Genomic DNA, 17584 nt, shown 5'->3' with positions numbered 1-17584 from the left:
TTCTCCTATATTGGCTTCTCTTCATTGGCTCCCTGTAAAATATAGAATAGAATTTAAAATCCTTCTTCTCACATACAAATCCCTTCATAATCAAGCTCCTTCATACCTTAAAGACCTCATAGTACCATATTATCCCAATAGACCACTTCGCTCTCAGAGTGCAGGCCTACTTGTGGTTCCCAGAGTTCTCAAAAGCAGAATGGGAGGCAGAGCCTTTAGCTATCAAGCTCCTCTCCTGTGGAACCAGCTCTCAGCCTGGGTTCAGGAGGCAGACACTCTCTGTACTTTTAAGGCTAGACTTAAAACCTTCCTCTTTGACAAAGCATATAGTTAGGGCTGGCTTCAGGCAACCCTGAACCATCCCTTAGTTAGTTATGCTGCTATAGGCCTAGACTGCCCGAGGACCATCGGTGCACTGAGCTCCCCTACCCTAACCCCCCCTTCTCTCCCACCTCATGTATATTCCACCATTGAATGTTACTAACTTTGTGCTCTCTCTCTCCCCTAGTTTGTGCTCTCTCCCTCTCTCTCTCTCTCTCTGTACCTTCTGCAGGTGTCCCTGGTCCTGGAGCTGTTTATCGCTGATGTGCAGTTACTGGCCCCACCAACTTGCAGTGTCTATTTGTTGTTTATTGTTGCTGTTCTTTTCTCTCTGCTCTATCCACTCACCCCAACCGGTCGAGGCAGATGGCCGCCCAAACTGAGCCCGGTTCTGCTGGAGTTTTTTTTCTTCCGTTAAAGGGAGTTTTTTCCTCTCCACTGTCGCCAAGTGCTTGCTCATAAGGGAATTGTTGGGTTTTTAGTTTTAGTTTTTGTAAAGTGCCTTGAGATGATTTGTATTGTGATTTGGCGCTATACAAATAAAATTGAATTGAATTGAATTGAATTGAATCACCATCACACAGCTCATCTGTCAAGTCACCTAGGTATGGGCCTAGACTCGGCATCCACTCACCGGGTCTAGATGTGAAAATGACAGCATCAGTATCACAGTACAGCACACGCTCCTGCAACTTGTCCAACAGATCGTACAGCATCAGTCGGGCATGGGCAGTTGTCGCAGCCCCAATAAACACATTCACATCACTGGCCCTGCCGTCTCAGTCATCACTATGACGCCACTGAACCATGGCTACTTCATCAGATATGAAGCAAAACTGTCTGACATCAAAATGATCACTAAACATGAGCTCTGTGAATCGCTCAGCCTCAGTGATCAACTCACATGTGCCCATATTGGTCCTCATGCTGAAACGCATGAAAGAAGCTTGTTGCAACTCCTTACGGCTTTATTGACAGCAATCTTGTCAGGGTTTAGTCTTATACCTTCATGGGCTTCGTAGTCCTGGACATACTTCTGCTTTTCCTCCTCTGTCTTGACATTTTTGGGGTACCCCGAGCCCTCCTACTTACATTTCAAAAAGGTTTTAACATATTCCCGAAATAATGTGTTAGTCTTTTTCGGAAAATGCCACACTTCATCAATGCTCACAAGCTGGTAGCCCTTCTCAATAGCTTTTTCAAGCTCGAAGGACACCCACGTCCCCGTCAGCTGTCTCTCACAGTCGGTGTGACTCCAGGCACTGCCCTGATTCAGCTCCTCGCAACACTTGCGACAGAGGGGGAACAGGAGCTTGTGATGGCACCTGTATGGCAAAACATGATGGTACAGAACTCTAGGGGGCAAAACAAATTGACAAAGCCAAAATAATTTTCAATGCTGTCAAAATTGCCTACAATTATTTCGGGATGGCCAATTGGATAATCTTTCTTAGCCTGGACGGTAGGATACAGGTTTGTGAAATCATAGTAATGCACTTTTTCTCCCTCTGCACACTCTGTCACATGCAAGAGCTTCATAGGATTTGTCCTCCTGCCGAATAGTGCATCCCTAGGATTCAGGCGCTCAGGCTTCTTGTAGCCTGCAAGAAAGGCCTTGATGTCTGGATCTGTCTGCTTTATCAGATTCCACTCACACTCCCACATCACAACCACACTGACACCGTGACGGAGCCGTAGAGCTTCAACTTTGTTAAACTGTGCGTAGAGCCCTACATTATTCTCGGCAGCGGATTCTGGGAAGCATTTTATACATCTGTGATAATAGCAGCCTGCAAATTCAAAACAGGTGTTTGAGGCTGCATCAAATCCATCAACACAGTAGGAGCCAATCTTGTGTTCACCACCTCTCAGAGCATGTCTGATCAATTCAATTCAATTCAATTCAATTTTATTTGTATAGTGCCAAATCACAATACAAATCACCTCAAGGCACTTTACAAAAACTAAAACTAAAAACCCAACAATTCCCTTATGAGCAAGCACTTGGCGACAGTGGAGAGGAAAAAACTCCCTTTAACGGAAGAAAAAAAACCTCCAGCAGAACCGGGCTCAGTTTGGGCGGCCATCTGCCTCGACCGGTTGGGGTGAGTGGATAGAGCAGAGAGAAAAGAAAAGCAACAATAAACAACAAATAGACACTGCAAGTTGGTGGGGCCAGTAACTGCACATCAGCGATAAACAGCTCCAGGACCAGGGACACCTGCAGAAGGTACAGAGAGAGAGAGAGAGAGAGAGAGAGAGGGAGGGAGAGAGCACAAACTAGGGTAGAGAGAGAGCACAAGGTTAGTAACATTCAATGGTGGAATATACATGAGGTGGGAGAGAAGGGGGGGGGGGGTTAGGGTAGGGGAGCTCAGTGCACCGATGGTCCTCAGGCAGTCTAGGCCTATAGCAGCATAACTAACTAAGGGATGGTTCAGGGTTGCCTGAAGCCAGCCCTAACTATATGCTTTGTCAAAGAGGAAGGTTTTAAGTCTAGCCTTAAAAGTACAGAGAGTGTCTGCCTCCTGAACCCAGGCTGAGAGCTGGTTCCACAGGAGAGGAGCTTGATAGCTAAAGGCTCTGCCTCCCATTCTGCTTTTGAGAACTCTGGGAACCACAAGTAGGCCTGCACTCTGAGAGCGAAGTGGTCTATTGGGATAATATGGTACTATGAGGTCTTTAAGGTATGAAGGAGCTTGATTATGAAGGGATTTGTATGTGAGAAGAAGGATCACCCTCTTTTTAGAATAGGCCACGTATTCGAGCCATTGCACAGACACATCTGAGAATGCTTTATTACATTCCAGATACATCCCATCATAGGTGAGCGGCAGTGTGTCCTGAGGCAGGAAGAGCTTCTTAAAAACACCCATACAACTTGATGCCAGAGTCGTGAACGCAGAAGGGTCAGTCTCTCTACACTGCATGAATGCTGTGCGGTAAATCTTGCAGGCCTTGCGCAATACCGCAACATCATTTCGACAATAATAAGCCAGCTCAGCCTGCATTTTAAAAGTAGCATCTAACTCCATTATACCACTGCATGAATTTCACCTGCTCACTCTGGGGCATCTTGTCATACCCATAATGCTCTGGCGAGGGATAGGGGCCTTCATAAAATTCATTTTCAACAGTGTTGAATTTGTGAGGAAAGTACCCTTTGGCCATGCCATCAAAGCCTAAGGCGGCTGGTGTTTTAGCCAGACTCATAGGCAGAAAGCTGTATGAATCGATCCACCGCTGTCTGTAGTCCTCGTCATACATCATAATGACTCGACTACCTTTCATGACGACTAGGGGAGTAATGCGTTGTCTCACAAGATACTCGAGCACAACATAACTGTCAAAACCTGCTGCATTATGTGCTATGAACGTATAGCCCTTGTACCTGTTGCGTCTAAACTGCCTGATAAATGCTGCCACACAACCAGCACCGGTGTAACAAAACGGGTACGGGCCTTTTCATCCATCTCCATGGCACAGACATAATTTGCTTAATGTCTCCCATCACGGTATCTGGTTTCAAAGTCATACAGGATGTATTTTTCAAGGGGTTCCTCCTCTTCCTCTTTAGGTGGCAGAGGCTGGATATAACACTGATGCACCGTGTCCCTTCTAAGAGCACCGCAGTGTCTGCACCGCGGGGCTGCACATTTGTGTCTAGGGCTCTTTCTACATATCCTGTAAATTTTTCCACACCCCTCACAATATTTAACTGTAGCACAGGGAATCATATTGTGCATAGGGTCAGGTAATTTGTGATTCTGGAAGCACAGCATTGATTTACAAATGCGCTTGCATACATCACATTTGATTGTGGGGCCAGGTTGCTGCGGTTGCTGTTCACATGTGGTGAAGCAAACATTACACCTGTGTGAGCAATTATGCAGCAAGGGTGTCTCGTATGTGTTATAACAAAGTTCACAGACATACGAGCCACCAAAAAAACCTTTAGGGTTGGTTATCAGGTAATAGTGCTCAGCATGTAGATAAAGCCAGATGGTGCGGGGGTGTGGGGTTCCATGTGTCTGGAAACAGATTGGCCGTTTTCTAACAGCACCAGCACCACCGCCACCGTAATGAAAAATGATCTTTGCTTCTATTTCCCTCTCAAATCTAGTGACATCACTAAAACCCACCGGCTGTTTGGTGGAAAGACCTGTAGTTCTTTAGCTGGACTGGAGGGAGTATCATCTGTAGACCCGTCTGTCAGAGGATGGTCTGAAACCAGTGAACCAGCCACAGAGGCCTGCTGGCCCTGCAGCAGGTGAGGAGGCTCTGAATCAGCATCACCACCACGAGCAACAACATCAGCAGCACCAGCGACATCAGCAACACCAGCAACAGCTTCATCATCACATAGCATGCGATGATCATATGGATCCGCAGCAGGTACTAGGGTCTGCTGTCCCTGCTCGTATGTAGGACTAGTGACATGCATCAGACAAGTAGGCTCTGAATCAGCATCAACAACAACATCAGCTACTTCATCATCATCTGCAATGTCACATACAGCCCTCTGATCGTATGCTTGCTGAACAATGATTGCAACACCGGGGACATCAGGCGACAGAGCGGCGCGGCTAAACGTGCCGCCCTGTGGAAGAAGGCCAATTCTTCTCTTGAGCTGCACAAACTTTTGGCGTGTGTTTTCAGCCCATCTGTCAAAATCTGTGGTGCTTAATGAGGCATTGAGACATTCTGTTTTTGGTGGTGGATGGATGTTCATCATGTTCATGAACTGTGTGTTTTTTGCACGCATCTCAACAGCCCAGTGTGAGAATTGATCATGTGTCATTGCTTTCATTGTTGAACCATTATCAGCAGCAGCAGCACCGCCATACAGGTTATCACACCGTGCCATTTTTGTCTAGAGAGGTGGAATACAGAGTTTGTGCGTTTGTTATGCAGTCGGCTAACACAGGTACTGCATGTGTAACATACGATTCTAGACGTGTGAGTCATTGTGCTTCACTGCAGCACAGAGATTTGACAATAGTTCTAACACTGCTTGGTTTACCAGGGCCGTGTTATCACCATTGGGCAGTGTGCTAGCATCTGATGCACCACCAGCAGGTGCTACATCAGCAGAATCAATATCTAGAGCTGACACACCGCTAATCTCTGAAGCCACAGAATAACAATCACCGTCTGACTCACTATCTGATGAGGAACAAGTCTCAAAGAGTCACTAGTGTATGCAGAACTCTCTAGCAACTTAAGCATGGACCACTGCTTCCCGCCCTTCCGGACCGGATCAACAGGAGGAGGAGTAGGAGGACCACTCTCAGAGTCACTACTGTATGAAGCATCAGCTGGCCACTTAAGCATAGAAAACTGCTTCCCTCCCTTCCGGACTGGATCAACAGGAGGAGGAGTAGGAGGACCACTCTCAGAGTCACTACTGTATGCAGCATCAGCTGGCCACTTAAGCATAGAAAACTGTTTGCCACCCTTCAGGACTGGATCAACAGGAGTAGGAGGAGTAACATTAGGCGTATACAACAGTGACCTCTCACGCACCGCCTCAGCCGACGGTGTGGTGTCCTGACTGTACAGCAACAAATCGTCAAAGTTCATGGTAGGAAAACACACAGCCACATCACCTTGAGATGAAACAGCCACATCCTCCTGCACGCCTCGAGTTGAGTCAGATGCTGCGGAATCCTCCTGAAGATGCAGTGGCCAGGCTGTAGCGTCCTCCACCTGAGGACACGTGAACTGTGGCTCCACCTGTTGCTGCTCCAGAAAGCGTGTGGAGGCGGCAGTCTCCGCAGCCCACTCCGACCCCCTCAGCTCGGTCTCCTTATCGACCAGCGGTGTCACTGTAACACAAGTATCGGTCTTCTTCTGCTCCTCCTTCTTCTTCTTCTTTGCACTTCTTGCTGGGGCGGCTCTCAGTCTCTTGGTCGGATGAAAATCATCTAGATATAAACACAGACAAACCGTTTGAAAACCATTTAAAAACTGTTAATTCAATTCAATTCAATTCAATTTTATTTGTATAGCGCCAAATCACAATACAAATCATCTCAAGGCACTTTACAAAAACTAAAACTAAAAACCCAACAATTCCCTTATGAGCAAGCACTTGGCGACAGTGGAGAGGAAAAAACTCCCTTTAACGGAAGAAAAAAAACCTCCAGCAGAACCGGGCTCAGTTTGGGCGGCCATCTGCCTCGACCGGTTGGGGTGAGTGGATAGAGCAGAGAGAAAAGAACAGCAACAATAAACAACAAATAGACACTGCAGGTTGGTGGGACCAGTAACTGCACATCAGCGATATTCAATTCAATTTTATTTGTATAGCGCCAAATCACAATACAAATCATCTCAAGGCACTTTACAAAAACTAAAACTAAAAACCCAACAACTCCCTTATGAGCAAGCACTTGGCGACAGTGGAGAGGAAAAAACTCCCTTTAACGGAAGAAAAAAAAACCTCCAGCAGAACCGGGCTCAGTTTGGGCGGCCATCTGCCTCGACCGGTTGGGGTGAGTGGATAGAGCAGAGAGAAAAGAACAGCAACAATAAACAACAAATAGACACTGCAAGGTGGTGGGGCCAGTAACTGCACATCAGCGATAAACAGCTCCAGGACCAGGGACACCTGCAGAAGGTACATAGAGAATAGAGAGAGAGGGAGAGAGCACAAACTAGGGGAGAGAGAGAGCACAAGGTTAGTAACATTCAATGGTGGAATATACATGAAGTGGGAGGAGAGAAGAGAGGGGAGGGGAAGGGAAAGGGGGGGGGGTTAGGGTAGGGGAGCTCAGTGCACCGATGGTCCTCGGGCAGTCTAGGCCTATAGCAGCATAACTAACGAAGGGATGGTTCAGGGTTGCCTGAAGCCAGCCCTAACTATACGCTTTGTCAAAGAGGAAGGTTTTAAGTCTAGCCTTAAAAGTACAGAGAGTGTCTGCCTCCTGATAAACAACCCGTTTATTTAAATGTGTTGAAATGCATTTTATATCAATCTCATACCCTCACTATCGTAATCACAGAGCTGTTTGCTTATCACTATCACACGCTCACGACACAGATTCGACGGCCCGGGGAGCTCGTCCTTCCTCAGCAGTCCGACCGGCGCCAGCGGACGCTCAGCGACTCTCGAGCGGCTGGCTAGCACAGGGCCGCTGGGGCTTCCTCTTGTCCCTCCGCTCACCGAGCTCTCGACACCCGCTACATCGCCAGATTGAATAAAAGATAATCAGCTACACACCCCCAATAAAACAATACTTCATCTATTTTAAATATAAACCCTCCGTCACATGCATACTCACCCTGACTGTTTATTCCTGTTAAAATAGCGTGCTCTCTGCGTCTCTTTAAAGACAGACGGCCTCTTTGCGGCCCTCCAGGATTTTCTGTAAAGCACACCAACATTTTGTAAAAAACCACAACTTTCTGCTAACTTTCTGATCCTGCTTTAAAACAGGGATAGCCTACATGTAGGAATAACTCTCACCATTATTACGCAGGTGTGCACCGCCACGTTTATCCGACTCAGCGATGGTCCCTGTTGAGCGGACCCATATTTCCGTTAGAAGCCGTCAGTAACAGCATCACCCCGAGATAAAACATTTATTATAAAAAATATATAAAAGACGGATACATACCTCCAGCAGATGCTGCTGATTGTGGAGAATCCTCATCCAACAACAAAATGGTTGCGGTACCTGCCGGAGTCACGCTATTTTGAAATACATTGTATTCAATGCAGACGACATGATATACACGCTATTAAATCGAGGAACAAACGACGCACGTACCTGATGGAAAGATCATCACTGTTGTTCCCTACAGTTCTTGCTAATAAAACAAGCGGTAGAAAACGCTCCCACACGCCTTCTGCAGGTATTTAAATACCCCGCGACACATGATACACCCACACACACAGCGGCATCCGCGTCAGCACGCCGCATCCCACAGAACAACATCATAACCAATAGGAAAATAGCGACGCCCGGTGGAGGAGAGCGTGACGACGATTTTATGGTTTTATTATTTTTTATGACTGTCATAAATAACATCATAAATAACATGTCATAAAAAGTGACCCCTCCGCATATCCCGCAGCCCAAACCATTCCTATACTACTTATATATCACACTAACTAGTTAGACATTATGATCTTCCGGACCTTTGCTTCAAGAAATTTTCTCTAACTGGACCTCTTTAAATTTTAGTTGAACACCCCTGATATAGAGCATCCATCCATCCATCCATCCATCCATCCATCCATTATCTATACCCACTTATTCCTAACCAGGGTCACAGCGATCTGCTGGAGCCTATTCCAGCTCTCTTTGGGTGAGAGGCAAAAAGCAGGCTCTACTTCATGTTTCTTCTTTTCCTGGGAGTCCCTGTCTGTCAGAAACATGCAGTATATAATCTGACAGCGATGTTCTGACATGCTACATATTTAGAAATCAAAACAGAAATATAAGAAGAACAGTCCAAAAGTCACTGCATAAGTTTCAGGTCCTGTCTGGAGGGGAAGCAGGAATAGTTTCAAGGCATTTATAGCCTGGGGCTCCTCTGGCCGTAATTGCCTCCTAGTTAGAGGTGATGTGTAGGCCAGGTTTTGTATCTGCAGTGGGCAAAGGTCTTAACAGGTCAGTATTTGGTTGAGATAGCTGTGCCACCGCCTGCTGTTGCCTTCACAGGTCACTGTGTGCCTGGGTTTTTATTGTTTCAGAACAATAAGTTCCTGAAGGGTAAAAGTCCTTCATCAGTCTTGGAAAGTCAACATATAGTCCTGCCTTAGGTCCACTATACAAGAATAAATCTTGACTGTTTCTGATTTGTTTTATTTTGAATACCTGCAGTGTTAAAGTACTACTATACTCAAACAAAAGTTGAAACATGGGTTTTTAAAATGGTGTGCATTTACATCTGACTGCTTTCTCCACACACTGCATTCACAATGCATGCTCAAAGTCAGCTACTGCTGACCTCAGCAACAATTTGAAATAAACCTGGGAATGATTATGTCTAAAACAAAACCTATTTTCCCAGCTTTGGAAAGTCATTTCTTTATGAAACTGGACTTGTGGTAGGCGTTTCCTGGGTTGGAGCAGGAAATGATTTTGATGATGTTTTGATGTAAAAAAAATGAAAAACAGCCCTGACAGATGTTTCAAGTCACAGTACTCCTAAGAGCCGGTGTCCACATATATGGGCTTTAGAATTGGTATTAGAAAATACTGAACAAATCACCATGGGGTGAGATGTATTGCATTGTTTGCGATTTTGTTTTTGCAAAAAGGATTTGAGATAAAGAGCTTTATAATTTCTATTACACACAGGTCACTTTATTGTGTTATATAAAATAATGTCCCTATGTGCAGAATTGAATTTTCTTCAAAGTTACTTCCTGTTCAAAGTTGATGCTCAGTTTTTATTTTATCAGACTCTACTTTTCCCAAATAACTAGGAGAAATGAAAAAAGCATGCTAATTTGTGGCCTAGTCTTCAAAGTCTATGGAGAAACATGTGCTGAATTTGCACTGATGTTTTTTCAAAAGCATTAATAAATAAAAAATTAAAAAATTAATAAATAAAATTAATTTACATTTTTTCTGTTGCATGTTTTCTTTAATATGTAGTTTCTCTGTGAATTGTTCTAATGATACTGAACATATTTGTGCACTGTGCAACTGTACCTACTCCTGTTATTATTATTTACACAAGATGTTTCTCTTGCTCATTTTTCTCTAACTGTTCACGCACACGGTGACATAGACATAAAGATATTTCCTGTGAAACAGCTCAGTGGTTTTGTTCTGTCACTGTTGTTCCTCCACACTGTCATATGTTCTTGGTCTGCTCTTTAGTTTCACCCTGTCCTGCTGCCTCTTCACCACACATCGAGGGACAAAATCAGCCCGCAGGATGAGCATTGGATATCTGTGGCACCTGTATGAAGTTTCAATTGGAGCACAGAGTTCTTAGAGATACAGAAAGCAGACAGTGGTGAAGTCCAGTGCGGTGGATGTCGGTCGGCTGCTGTCTGTCCTCACCATGGCAGCAGCAGCTCTGCCGGTGTGCTACCATGGGGCCATCAGCAGGAAGGAGTGTGAGGATTTGCTGGGAAAGAAGAATAAGGATGGAGCTTACCTAATTCGAGACAGTGAGACCATCCAGGGAGCCATGTGTCTGTGTGTCTAGTGAGTATTATGTACTCCATCAAGTCACTATTAGATGTTATGTGTTAGTGTTAGTATTAGTATTACTAACTATTATGAGTTTATTTGTGCTTGTAAAATATTTGAAAATTTCAGTAGAGAAACCTGCTTTGATTAGAGGAAAACTATCTGCTAAAGTGTAAAGGCATGCTGCAAAGATATTTCAAGATTCAATGCGTTTATTCAAGATTCAAAGTGTTTATTGTGATATGCACAGGAAGGAAAAGCATGTTTCCCTGTACAATGAATTTTTTTACTGTCCACTGTGAATGCCAAGTAAAAGTACAAGGTATAAACTAGATAAATACTAAGTATAGGCACTAGGCTATGTACAATTTTAGTGCAAGGTAAGTGTGCAATATTTGCCCATGTGCAAAGTAAGCAATGTGATACAAATAGCAGCAGTAACAGTAACAATCATCATAAAACGGAGGGTTGATATTAAAATATTTATACCTCATTTGGTTCCAGTGTTCACTGATGTTCATTCAAGAGATTTATAGAGAAAGGTTTTATTACAAACAATCTTGAAAAGCTAGTTTAAGTAATCATGCAGATTTATTTAATAACATATCCTATAAAGGAAAACAACTTCCTTTTCAATCTACTTTTCTTTCATTTTGAAACAGTCATAGTCAAAATAGAAATTAAAGTATACAGTACTGATTAAAAGTACATGCTTTATAACAAAAATGGATTTCTTATCACATTGACATGGATATTTTTCATTTATCTATGTTTTTGCTTACTAGTACTACTTGCACTACTTATTACCGCCTAGTGAGATTCCACTGTGGCTATTTTTGGCCGCTTCCTCTTTGCAATTTTCCATTACGTTTGTATAGTATTTCCACACAGATCAAAATACAAAGTGAATTGTGTGCCCCAACAATTTCACACACATATATATACATATATAGATATTTTCTGGTAAACTGGTAAATGTCTTTTTATCTTGTATTATCTGCAGTGACACTGCAAGTGTGAAACGATGTCATGTGATCAGTTCCTGTTTTCTCTGGTTACTAAACTTACACATCTTTTACTTTTGTTCTCATTTGTATCACAATTAAAGTCATCTCTACAGTTTCATAAAGTGGTTTATGCTTTATTAGACATTATATATCAACATGTAACATGTAATTTGTGTTTATCTTTGCAGTAAAAAGAAGGTGGTGTATACCTACAGATTGCTTCAAACACACAATGGACACTATACTCTTGTGGTAACAACACACACACACACACACACACACACACACACACACACACGTCTTCAGGGCCATTCATTCACAATTTCTTAAATAATAAAGTCATGAATTCACGTCCTTTCAGAACATGTGGGCATGTATTTGTTCAGTTAACTGTTAACTTTTATTTTCCATAAATTCTGTTTCCCAAGCATGAGGGTTTAAAGTCTGTTTGAAAGCCACTAATCTGCCAGAAAAAAAAATTGGTAAAACTGTGTATTGAAATAATAAGACTGAGATTTCCCAGTTCTCTAAGCTATCCCCTGATTTAAATCATGAGATTTTTTGAAACTCTGCACTGAGCAGTTCAGCAGAAAAAACAGCCAAAACGTGTTGATGTTCTTTGAAATGAGGAACGCTGATATTGATACCAATCCTTACATCGTGATTAGTTTATCTTTTTTTAAATAACGCCAAATGTATCATATATGATACATGAGTTTTTGAGCCCTCAAAATTACTAAAAAATTGCATTGTATCACATATGATACAAATTGAAACTCATGTACAGAAATTAATATTTGAAATTTTATTTTTTGTTCAGAATGACCAATAAAGGCTCCAGTTTCAAAGAATTAGAATTTTCTGTCAATTATTTAATGGCTTGGGCTTTACAGGGTTAACCTTTGACCTTTGGCCTTTATTAAATTTTTAAACAGATACCACAAACCAAAACAGCCTTGGTGAGTTTAAAGAAACATTTCACCCACAAAATGGAAACTCAGTTGTTATCAGCATACACCATAAAAAATAGGAAACTACGCCTCCTCCTTTTCCACCCAAAGAATGAATTGAAGACAGCTTATGCACAAAAGGCTGAATGAAAATAGCAGAATTTTCAGGCAGTGGAAAGTAACTAAGTACATTCACTCAGGTTCTGTATTCAAAAGCAATTTAGAGGTATTTGTACTTTACCTGAGTATTTCCATTTTGTGCTACGTCATACTTGGATTTCACTACATTTCAGAGAGAAATAATGTCCTTTTTTCTGGACATTTATCTGATAACTTTAGTTACTAAATAGATGAATAAAACAAAAATACTATTGTCATTGATTAGGTAAATAAACTAAAACAATGAAATAGTCTGTTTCATATGTAATAACCAGTAACATAAGTAATACTCTGTGTGGCCTCCTTTGGCCGTAAACAGCTTACATTGTAGCTGGCATTAAAAGTTATTTGCAAGTAAACAACTGTAACTTGGCATCTCAATAAAAATAATGATTTGCTTTATGATTTATATTGCTTTATGAGAACAGCAACAAAATAATAATTCCAAAATAATAATAAATTTGTTCAGCACTATAAGACTTTCATTTGTAACAGAGAGGATTTACACTGTGAAAATTAAATGCACTGAACAATAAAGTAGCACAGAACTTGTTACATGTATCAAAAAGGAAAAAAAGACACTAATATAGTCAAAGACAAGGCACTCAGGTCTGTCTTGTGCAAATAGTGATATGGTCATGTGCAAAAAGACCAGTTTAATACAAATTTAGTGGTAAGCTTCACAGATGCAGCACAGAATTACAATCAAATATTAACCACATTATTATTTGATATAATTAATAATATAAGATTGTTGACGGGTTTATTGCTTGATGTTTACTCTGTGCTGCTGTTACTCTCTCAGACGGCTGGAGGTTTGGAGGAGATATTTTTTAAGACACTGGATGATCTGATTCATCATTATAAGAAAAGAAACCAAGGCCTGGCCATGCACCTGCGCCATTCTGTCAAAAGGAAGACTGCCCTACTGATCCAAGTCGAAAAACCACCTGACCGAGAGCCACAGAGGATGCAAGACCAGTCACCAAGGATGCAGGAGCAATCTCTGAGTATGTGGGAGCAGTCATCAAGGATGCAGGAGCAGTCATCAAGGATGCAGGAGCAGTCACCAAGGATGCAGGAGCAGTCACCAAGGATGCGGGAGCAGTCTCCGAGGATGTGGGAGCAGTCACCAAGGATTCAGGCGCAGTCTCCGAGGAGGCAAGCACTTTTACCTGATGAAGAGGAGCATGACTATGAGAGTAAGCCATATATTTTTACTGAGCTTTTTGTCTTTTCTTCACAGCATCTTCTTGGTTTCATGCGATATTTAAATATTTCTGTGTTTTTCTCTAGATGCTCCTGAGTCATCTGAATATGTCGAAGTGCTCCCTGAATGACTTTGATTTGACATAAGATCAATCACATGAAGACAATGAAAAAGTCACTTGGAAGGAAGCAGTTGGAATGATGGATTTAAAAAAATACAACAGGGTCACAGACTGAGTCAAATTGAAAATAGTGAATAAGGAACTTGGACAATAGACAAATGCTTAAGAAAAAAGCTCGCCATCTGCTTGTACTCTACCTGTCAACTTTAGACACTCTGCTTTATTAGAAATGTTTAGGTCTAAGCCTGGAACTTATTTTTTTTAACTTTCAACATTTTGATATTTTCAGTAATTTTTCTGATGAAGGGAAAAGGTAGAGATGAAAAATAAAGAGGCAATCATGGCTCTGAGCTGCGAAGCTGAGCAGCCAATCAGAGCAGTCTCTCTCACTGACACATCAGGCCTGAAAAGACCAAAAAGGCACCGATGGCGATCAGACAATGGTACAAAGAAGCGCCACCATCAAAGAGACTCTTACCAACAACCCCACTATTGACAACCGAGTGTCGACTTGATGTGTCATTGGCCTAACATTGTGATTCAGAAGCTTACACTGTCCATTTGACTGATTCTAGCTTTGATTGGGTTTTTTTGTGTGATTATACCTGTTTTGTTGCTATGTTGTGTATTTTCTTGTGGTTGTTTGATAAATAGCACTTTGTGACACAGTTGTGAAACATGCTCTGTAAAAAAATATTATTATTCTTTAAAGGATATGTAATTTCCTGCATCTGGACAAACAGGAAGTACGTGTAGGTCTGACATAAATAAACTGCTATATACATAGTAATTATGGAACATGTCACCCAGTCTAAATGTGTGGATTACTGATGGGTATTTATTATTTTTAAAACAATTTTAAGATAGATAAGTGAGCTTTATGACAAAGGAATGAGATACATCTGGTTTTTAACACATATTGTATGTGCTGCCAGGATGCATTTAATTTTTTGGTGTCTGAAGGCCTAAATGATTCTTTTCATTTGAATGCAGCGAGAAGCTGCAGTGACTGATTCACTGTGAAACATACATTGACAGAGTATAGGGCATCTGTGCATGTAGCAGCAGTGAACCAGCTAAGGAAAACCTCTTAATCAGGTCATAAAGTGGTCTGCTCTTATACACAGCTTTCTCTGTCAAAGTTAAAACAGTTTGGGTCACTTCTTAAATAAATTTCTACCTCTGCACTTTTCACTGGTTTTATTTTGGACTGGTTGTGTTTTAAAAAATCATGCAAATTATTTAATGCAGAAATCAGCTTTTAGCAATATTTGAGTTTTTGTTTGTGTTTATTATTAGTGTCTGACACTTAATAAATAAAACCTATGTTTATCTAATTAAATTTTTTTAAATAACAAGCAGCACATAAACATCTGTTAGTATATTACACTATATTATTAGTATTGCGACATAAAACTGTTTAATTGCATTGAATTGAAAACCCCAAAATTCAATTTTAATGTTATATTGTAAAATGTAAGCAAAAATTTGATAAACTGTGATGACTTTTTGCAAAAGAGGAAAATCTTAATCTAGTAGTTTGACCCATGTATTATCCATACCTCTTATCTTATCACAGGGCTGACACACAGAGACAGAAACACTTATCACCACACACAATTTAGAATGACAGACTAGCACTAACCTGCATGTGTTTTATTGTAGATGCATTATAAGACCACAATCAGAGTACGTCTTTTTTTTTTTTTTCATTTCTCTGTAGTTATTTTCTGTTTCTTACTGGGGATTATTTTTCTTTTTCCTGTCAACTTGTAGTTACCTCATGTTTTAAAGCACAGTGTCAGTGTGTCACTTTTTACCATAGATTTAACTTAACATAAAATAAAGTACTGTAAACCTTCCATATTATCATATGCATTTTTCCCATTTGAATTTATATATGAGTTTTTGACTTTGACGTGAGTGGTTTGGTTGTCATTTACACAGGCTGATAAACTGAGATAACACTTGTTACATTTCTTCAGATGCTATAATGTCTGCGCGGTTATAAATGTCACTCTTGCAGAAGAACTGTGAGTACATGCTGAAATTGTCTATTATTTCTTTGCTTTGCACAAATCTATTAAGCCTTGAAAATTGAAGCTATGGTTTAGTTCACACAAGCCACATGAACTTTTCTGTCTATATGGACAAGTGTCACCAGACATCCTGTGTCTGCTGTGTCTGTTTTCACACCTACCTAGTACAAACTAACTGCGAGCCACACTCTATTTCATTGGGACTCTATGAGCATTACATTCATTGCTAAGTCAAAGCATGGGCAGAAAATAATTTAGTCTGGCTCATTAATGAATATTTCAAATTTAGAGTAAAACCATACCTCTTCCATATGCAGCAGAAAACAATAATGCGTGAGAAAAAAATGTTGTTGGTTTTTACACAACATAGACCGCGTAACCACAGTTTCCATACAGATAAACTACAGAGGAATCTATGCATATATGATACCTATGCAACCAAAAAACTACTGCTCTGGAAACTATTATTTGGTGGGTAGGCATGTGTAGAGTGATGTGTGCATTGACATATTACATTTTGTTGGAGATGCATGTTGACAAAGACATTATTAGGCTATATGAGCTTATTACGAATTTATTGATGCATCAGGTTAAATAGCTAACAGTAATGTTGAGTAATGTGCATGTCGTGTACCCTCAAGCCACTGGTATTACCTTGGCCTGGTACCTTTTGTCACATATCACACATCTACCACCCTGTTTCCTGTCTACATTTCCAATGCAAAGTATCTAATAGATGCAAAATTTAAAGAAATAAAGAAATTTTAAAAAACTGAAAAACTAATAAATGGCATTCATTCAAAGATATTTGTCTCCTTCATGTAGTTTGTCCTCCCAAGACAACTGACAACTCAAAAGTTAAATAGCTCTGGCATTTCTCCCATGTCCTGGTCACAATTCTTAGTAAAAAACACAAGTCAAATTTAAATCTAAATTCTACTAAAACAATACACAGATGAACAGAGAACAAACATTACAATAAATTAAAGAAAAAAGCTATATACTAAAAGCAATTTATTGCAGATCAATTGTAGACTTCATTATGTGCAGTAATCATGAGTAAACGAGACTCCCAACATAGAACAACTGCTGCAGAGATATTGTAACATGCACTTCAATTCAATTCAATTCAATTTTATTTGTATAGCACCAAATCACAATACAAATCATCTCAAGGCACTTTACAAGATGTAATACAGAATAAGAACAGAATGTACACTGTCATCATATTATGAAAAAAAGTCACATTTCATAAACTACTGTAGTACAAATGGGATAGTAGATCAACTATAGGACCAAACAATAAACAGCAATGTGACCAGAAATTATACAGAAAATTCAAATTCACATAACATGGTTATATATGTATATTTCAGAAAGAAAGTATATAATGTTACAGCTCTGCATTGTGTGCAAAAATGATAGACAACTGTCTATTGTTGATTTTTCTAAGCTCTTAAATTTTGATCTTGTTATAGTCAGTCTTGATACTGAAAGGGTGTCTTAAACACACAACTCCATATGCAAGTATGGTTTTGGAGTATTCTTGATTGTCAATTTGAAGAAAAAGTTTTTAATACTTGGAACATATTTTAATACTCTGAAAACAGGATAATG

At 40.7% G+C, this 17584-nt stretch overlaps 1 protein-coding gene across 1 annotated transcript; it reads left to right on the top strand.

Moving 5' to 3' along the window:
• The first annotated feature begins 10103 nt into the window (after positions 1-10103).
• Positions 10104-16305, top strand: LOC113129708 (phosphatidylinositol 3,4,5-trisphosphate 5-phosphatase 1-like). The gene is made up of 4 exons (XM_026305768.1): positions 10104-10496; positions 11677-11740; positions 13403-13799; positions 13894-16305. Exons 1-4 carry the CDS (start codon positions 10351-10353, stop codon positions 13935-13937), a joined length of 651 nt encoding a protein of 216 aa, XP_026161553.1. The 5' UTR covers positions 10104-10350; the 3' UTR covers positions 13938-16305.
• Positions 16306-17584: the final 1279 nt, after the last annotated feature.

This window comes from Mastacembelus armatus, unplaced genomic scaffold (genome assembly GCF_900324485.2).
Source record: "Mastacembelus armatus unplaced genomic scaffold, fMasArm1.2, whole genome shotgun sequence".
In the NCBI taxonomy this organism is placed as follows: domain Eukaryota; kingdom Metazoa; phylum Chordata; class Actinopteri; order Synbranchiformes; family Mastacembelidae; genus Mastacembelus; species Mastacembelus armatus.
Note: the sequence above shows the minus strand (reverse complement) of the source record. Positions and strands in the feature narration are given on the sequence as shown.